The sequence below is a fragment of the Mastomys coucha genome, unplaced genomic scaffold, assembly GCF_008632895.1.
Source record: "Mastomys coucha isolate ucsf_1 unplaced genomic scaffold, UCSF_Mcou_1 pScaffold13, whole genome shotgun sequence".
Taxonomy (NCBI): Eukaryota; Metazoa; Chordata; class Mammalia; order Rodentia; family Muridae; genus Mastomys; species Mastomys coucha.
Genome location: NW_022196895.1, coordinates 53,019,336 through 53,026,782, shown reverse-complemented (window position 1 = coordinate 53,026,782; position 7,447 = coordinate 53,019,336). Strand labels below are relative to the sequence as shown.

Genomic DNA, 7,447 nt, shown 5'->3' with positions numbered 1-7,447 from the left:
GGAACAAAATACTCATGGGAGGAGTTGCAGAGACAAAGTGTGGAGCAGAGACTGAAAGAAGGACTGCCCCACCTGGGAATACTTCCCATATACGATCACCAAACCCAGACACTACTGTGGATGCCAGCAAGTGCTGGCTGACAGGACCCTGATATAGCTGTCTCCTGAGAGGACCTGCCAGTGCCTGACTAATACAGAAGTGGAGGCTCACAGCCATCCATTGGACTGAGCACAGGGTCCCCAATGAAAGAGATAGAAAAAGGACCCAAGGAGCTGAAGGCGTTTGCAGACCCATAGGAGGAACAACAATATGAACTAACTAGTACCCCTAGAGCTCCCAGGGACTAAACCACCAATCAAAGAGTACACATGGTGGGACTGATTGCTCTAGCAGCATATGTAGCAGAGGATGGCCCAGTCAGTCATCAATTGGAGGAGAGGCCCTTGGTCCTGTGAAGGCTCTATACCCCAATGTAGGGGAATGCCAGGGCCAGGAAGTGGGAGAGGGTGGGTTGGTGAGCAGGGGGAGGTGGGAGGGAATAGTGTTTTTTTTTCCAGAGGGGAAACTAGGAAAGGGGAGAACATTTGAAATGTAAATAAAATATCTAATAAAAATTGATGAAGGATCTAAATAGATATTTCTACCAAAAAGAGTTATAGGTAGCCAATAAACGCAAGGGGTGGATCCTCAGCCACCAGAGGAGCACAAAGCAAAACCTCAAAGAGGCATCGCTTCACAGCCACAGAGATGAATGTCACCAGGAAGACAGATGTGTTAGTGGCGATACAGGAATGCTCAGAGATTGCTGGTGGAAATGCAAAGTGGTCCTGCGAGAAGAGGGATGTTCCTGCTCACGATTTACTGCGGGCTCTGAAGATGGCACTAAATGTCTAAGCAAACTTGTACATCATGAGTAAAAACATCACTCTTCTTCAAGTACCATGGCGCTCCTGATAAACTTCCTAGCTGAAGTCATAAAGCCACATAAAATCAGGAGGGATTTTTTTTTTTTTTACTGTATTCGAAATTTTGTGCTCAATCATAACATGAGTTTGTCATGACACAAATTTTTGAGAAAGATGCAGCTTTTAAACTTTAATTTCAAGGAAAGAGCTTCAGTATCTGCCTATGAACTGTATTAGCAGTAGTTAATAGTTTTGTATCTAGAGTGATTCTAATGATAGTTTGGGGATTTTTTTTTTCTTCTTTTCTCTCAGTACTCAAAAAATATCACAGAAATCTTGCTGGCCTATATTTTAGCAACCGGTTCTTTTATGAGCAACCAACTCAATAGAAGTGACTATCCTGGGTGACTGATGAGTCACACCCAACACGTAACATATCATAGCAAGAATGTGTCCCCTTGCTGGGGACTTTACTGCATTTTGAAATTTTTTTTTCTGAAAAATTGAGCTTTACACATTTCTTTGAAGGAGCAAGCAACACCATTAGATCCTGAAGTGTTGGTTATCTTTTTCAAACGCTGGCCCGAAGCTCCTACCTGACCACCCAGGGAGGCAGCGGCAATGGCCTGTAGTGGGGTGACAGCCATCAGCATGGCTGCAGTCACAGCGCTCAGCACAGTTCAGTCCGTATGTGCCATCCTGCAAGGAAGAGAACATCAAAGTCAGCAATGATAAACCGAGGTATTCACATGACGGCGAACAATAAGGCTCTGGCATGCCTCTGTACCACCTCTCCCCATGATGCATGATGCAAAATGAAAGCCTGAGGAGGCAGCACTTTTTATTTTTTTATTTTTCGAGACAGGGTTTCTCTGTATAGCCCTGGCTGTTCTGGAACCTGTTCTGTGGACCAGGCTGGTCTTGAACTCAGAAATCTGCCTACCTCTGCCTCCCAAGTGCTGGGATTAAAGCCATGTGCCACCACTGCCCGGCTGAGAAGGCAGCATTTTAAAATCACTTCAACTCTAGCTTATCCCTGATATAATAGTTGGGAGATTTGCATGGTTAAACCACTCATGCCAACACATACATATGCATACATACAATAAATATAAACATGCCAGTTGACTTAGAGAGCTTTTGTTTATCATTACCACAACTCATAAAAAAAAATGTTCAATTGTCCCTAATTATTCTTACAACATAGTTCAAACTTCCCTACAATTGTCTTCCTTAAAAAATTGTCCACCTAAAAAAGATACACATACACACCCCACACACCCCAGACAAACATACAGGCATACACTAGATAGACATATTAGATAGATGGTAAGTACATAGATACATAGATGTTACTATAGCAACATAGTAACATAGTTACATAGTAATATAGTAACATATAGATGTTACTATAGTATATATCTATGTATTTACTTGTACTTATCTACCTAATCTATCTAGTGTGTGCTTGTATGTTTGAATATATACATATATAAATATATATGTATACATAAATATATATGTATGTATATATACATATACAAATACTTATTTGAATTAAGCTGTCAGTAGAATACATGACATAATAAAGAAAACTGAAAATCTGTTATTTTCTTTACTACATAACATCTTTTCTCAGAAAGAGGCTAAACTGTGTAGAACATGATTCAGAACTGTAAATACACATTCCATCGGCGGCCTCCTCATCCACCCCTCCAAGTACATTCTACTGTTGAGTAGTCCAATGAAGAGGAGACTCTTGGGTGATGGGCATGATTCATGAGGAGGAAATGGAAATGTTTCTATTTGGAGGCAAATCTTACCTTTTACCCTAGCTCCTTGGGACTGGCGTAGGGTGCTACAAGCGTCCCCACATCACCCACACAATGAGGGAAACAGCCCAGGGACTGAGGGTGGGGACGTGGAAACAGCTTTACCAGGCAGCAGGTGTTAGATGATGCAACCATTTGCCTAGAATTTATTAAGCCAACTAAACTACTTCTTAGGCTCCACTAGTGTTTGACAGGATTGCATAGCAGTTAGCTCTGTTATAGCAGAAGCCCTGAGCCATCAGACTCTCCAGATTTACTAATACATCTAACGCAAAACAATGGGCAGCTTATACTGGGGTTTCCCCTCTGTCTATAATGAGGAAGTAAAAGATGACTTAAGAACCCAGCTCCAGGCACTGATAATCGGTTCACTGGTCTGAACAGACACAGCAAAGCTAGCTTAACTCCTGGGGGCTTCAGGAGCACAGAGTAATGCAGGGCAGGAATCCTTTCTCCTTTAGAAAATGGGTTGCACAATGAGGAGGCTCAGAGGAAGAAAAAGAGGTCTGGTGGAAGCCCTGTCTCTGAAATGGCCCAACTCAGGGGGGGTCACATTGTCGTCTGATGATGCCCCCCGGGGAAAAGAACAGACCGGGGCTGTTAGGATGCTTGATGGCTCGAGAAGAAAGCGTGATGCAAACAGGAAAAGAAGCCAGTCATGTGCTTTGGAAGGCAGGCATGCAACAGATTACTACAGAACTCCACGTTTCATGTCAGCTAGCCTGCAGCAGCTATGGAGGAGGATGTGTTAGTTCTAAGGATGCACATCTCCAAATTAGGTCAAGGGAAGGGAGTGCACACCAAGGAGACTCCTGTGCCTTCAGAAATATTTACATTACCCAAGGCTGTTTCCAAACCTGTTTTCGCCACTCGCTACTCCGGGTGCACATTTCTGTGACACCAGCCACCGCCCCCTTTTCAAGCCCCTGTCACTTCCCACCCCAAAGCCTGCAGATTTCCATTATAATGGAAACAAAATACTTGGAGTGCTGACAGCCAGACACTGGGTGTTTGACCAGTGCTGCTGCCTGGCTGCCACCAAAAGATGAGTGTATAAGAACCAGAAAATGCTAGACTGGGGCCTGGGGGATCAGCAGAGGGACAAAAGGAGAGAAGGAGATATTCTTTAAAGCCCGCCTAGCTGATTTCCCCTCGATCCCTTTCCAAGCCCCTGTCTACTTCGAGTCCTGTTAATAGTTACTGAAGACGGAGTCACATTCATTCACCTTCAGTCAGGAAAGAAAAAAGAAATATACAAAGAAATCATTCCTCCTGCGTAGCCCTCCAGGTATGGCTACCCAGAGCACACATACCTGGCAGGGAAATTCACACTTCGCGCCTCGCCATCCGGGTGCACAGGTGCAGGTCCCATCCAGTGTGTTACAGGCGCCACCATTGAGGCACTGACACGTCAGGTTACAGCCAAAGCCCCATGTGCCACTGGGGCAGCGGATGGAACAGTCTACCCCATGCCAGCCTGCATGACAAGGACGACAGAGCGTGTGAGGAAACAAAGGCAACGAGGAGCTTCACTGAGCCCTTCCAAGCCACATCTCCCTGGACAGACATCTTGGAGATGCATAACAGTGCTCGCTGCCCAGCCCCAGTCCCAGCAGTAGCAGACAGCCTTGGCTCTGCCACAAAAGGCCTCCACCGACCAGAAATGAAAAGGAACCCCCGAGGAGTCAAACAGCCAACTGTGCCGTGTGATCGGTCAGGGATGCCAATGCTGAGAAGCATCCCCTGGGCTCCTGAGAAGGGACGTGGAGTGAGGTCAACTTTAATGTGCTATGATGCTCAGGGTAGCATGATCAGCTTTGTCTGTTTATATGAGAAGAGATGGAAAGCTTGTTCTTGGAAGACCAACCCCATCTTTGAAGCAATAACGATTAACTATGAAAAATGTGTTTCCAAGCTCCTGGCTGCATCTGCAGAGGACACATTCTGAGTCCCACATAAACTCTGTGCTGGCTGCATTGCTTGTCATGATTCCAACTTGGGCCATTGGGGGCGCATAGACACATCTGCTTGTTTATCCTTCCCAAAATCATGGACTCAGACTTTGAAAGTTGGCAACAACTTCAGAGAGAGCCAAGTTTGAGTTTCTTTTCTGGATTTGGGAAGGATGAGGGATGCTGAGTTCACACTGATTTTAGTTAGAGCCCGCATTGGGGTGTCCTTCCACTGACTCTAGGAGGTAACAGGACCAAAACCAGATAAAAGATTCACAGACACACACTTACCTGCTTTACAGATACATGACCTGTCCACGGGAGAACAGACAGACACACTCTTACCTGCCTTACAGATACATGATCCATCCACGGGAGAACAGACAGCATCGTTTTTACAGCCACAGCGAGAAGAACAATTTATCCCATAGCGTCCCAGAGGACATGGAGTAGAGCAATCAGTTCCCTGGGTGAGCAGAACAGCAGAACACAGGCTATTTTTACCAAGTGAATCCATGCCAGCACCAACACAAATATACTTTGGTAATGCTAATTATGTTTCTTCTCTATTTTTAACACTCTATACTTTTGAAAGTTGCTATAATACCATTCCTATACAAATGATAGAGATTCAGGTGCAATCCTGGCTGGCTCATGTTTATGATAAAACATCAAATAGGACCTCCCCACCTCCCACAAAAGCTCAATGACTTCTTTAGATCGTCATAACAGAACACCAAAATAAACCTTTCTCCATTGCTTATCTATAGATAAGTTATAGCTGTAAGCTTATAGTCAACAAAAATACACTCACTGCGCATCAGTGTTTACATGCTTCTAAATGCTTCACAGGTTGCCTTGTATGATATGTTAATTTTGATAATAGTTAAAGAACAGCAATACTCAGTCAGGTATGATTCAATTTATCCAGCAGTGAGCATTAAACAGAACTGAGCTACCAAAGGTGACCCAGGGACATCTTTTTTTCAAAATACACAAAGACTCTTAAGAGAAGGTTAATTCAGGGGTCAGCCTGAGAATTGTGACACTGCTCAGAAAACTCTGGAAAGGTTCTCTTGGCTCTGACTTCACAGCCCCCTCTTTCTACATTGTGTGCCCTGGAATGACCACCAACACTCTTCAGAGTTCAATGTTATCTTCTTTACAATGGGAAGAAATAAATCACAGTTAACCACTTCCCCTTTTCAATAGCTAAGAAGTCGTAGGGACCACAGCCACAATTCGGTGCTCGTATTGTACAGGTACATTTGTAGAATCTGAACCCCCCCAAGGGGCCTCAAAACCATGTACAGAGTGTGAACATATCATAATGCTAACCTGGCGCATGTTGTGTCTTTAAATTTTGTGGAATTCAGACAGAAACTGTTGAAAATAATAACTAATAATTACGTGGAGAGCTATATCTTTGTTGCCAATAGGTCAGAATAAAAGCCAGTATATATAGGATAGTCATAATGGGTCACCCTTCCTGATGCATTCTAGTATTGAACATCAAGGATGCCTTGATAGTTACATCAGTGATCTCAGTCACCACTGGAATGTCAAAGCTACTTAACGAAAACCGTTCCCTTCCCATGAGTGCTGTGAACGGTTTGATGGCATTTACTCTACCTCGCAGTAGCTCATGTAAACCCTGCTGTTGCTATTCTCCATCCTGCACCCCTCTCCTGCCTCCAGAGCCCAGGTGACTTACTTGGAATCCTGGAGCACAGGCGCACCTTCCAGTCACGCTGTCACAGTCCGCCCCGTTCTGGCAGCTGCAGATCTGTTGGCAAGCCTTCCCGTAGAATCCAGGAGAGCATGTTTCATTACAGTACAGTCCAGACCAACCCGGCTTGCAGCCACACTCTCCAGACATGGGATGACAGCTGAGAAACATAGATGAAAAAAAGAACAAGTCATTCTGGAGTAAACATGACACTTGAGGCATGCGCAAACGTTGCTTTCTCAATGATCACGCATGTGCTGGTAATTCTACGAACAAACCTAATTCCTATGGGTGGTGTGACTTAATGAACTGGCTGTTGCTCAACTAGTATTGTAGAAATGATGAATGAAATAAGCACCATGCCCTACTTAAGTGACTACAATAACTGTATCCTTTTGTATAAAATTCTTTGTAACTGTCTTAAAATTGAAAGTACGACTCAATAAGAAGGCAGCACTGTGAGACACACTGACCAGCTCTATCCAATATCAAGTCCATTGTGTGATAGATACCCAAGGAATTCCAAAAGCAATGACCTCGCACCATGTTCTCCTTCCAGTCCATCTACCTGGTGGTAAAGCAGCAGCTGCTAGCTGGAATAGCATCCACACTGACAGGCCAGGCAGCCAGCTGTTGCTCTACAGCAAATGGCCGTGTCAGCTGTGCTGAGATGCTCATGTGAGTGGACACAATAAGGCACTCCGTGGCAAGCTGGCTCAAAGCACGTGTGCTTCTTGACATGGGAAACCTGGTCAATCAAACTAACTCTGCTGACAATAGGAAGTCTGTGTAAAGACGTTCCCCACCCCTTCCCCATGAAGCCCAAAACCTTCCCCCTTAAATGTACTTTGCATTTAGACATTTGCTAACTGGTCTTCCTAAAGGACTATTCATAGAATTTGTACTCCTAGCGGGGAAAGGGAGACTTGTAGGGATGAGGAGAGAACACCTAGGTCTGTCTACCTGAGTGACTTTAGGGAAGGCACAAAGCCTTCTACCTGAAGTCTCTGCTGGTGGGAAAGACTCAG

General features: G+C 44.6%; 1 protein-coding gene across 1 annotated transcript in view; it reads right to left on the bottom strand.

Annotated features, from left to right (window-relative positions):
* The window catches only part of Megf10 (multiple EGF like domains 10), a 161,469-nt gene that overhangs the window by 35,813 nt on the left and 118,209 nt on the right, over positions 1-7,447 (bottom strand). The window contains exons 10-13 of the mRNA XM_031365731.1: positions 6,405-6,579; positions 5,036-5,156; positions 4,052-4,215; positions 1,503-1,605 (exon numbers count right to left, since the gene is read on the bottom strand). Of these exons, the coding sequence (XP_031221591.1) occupies positions 1,503-1,605; positions 4,052-4,215; positions 5,036-5,156; positions 6,405-6,579 (563 nt within the window). The remainder of the gene's footprint in view (positions 1-1,502; positions 1,606-4,051; positions 4,216-5,035; positions 5,157-6,404; positions 6,580-7,447) is intronic.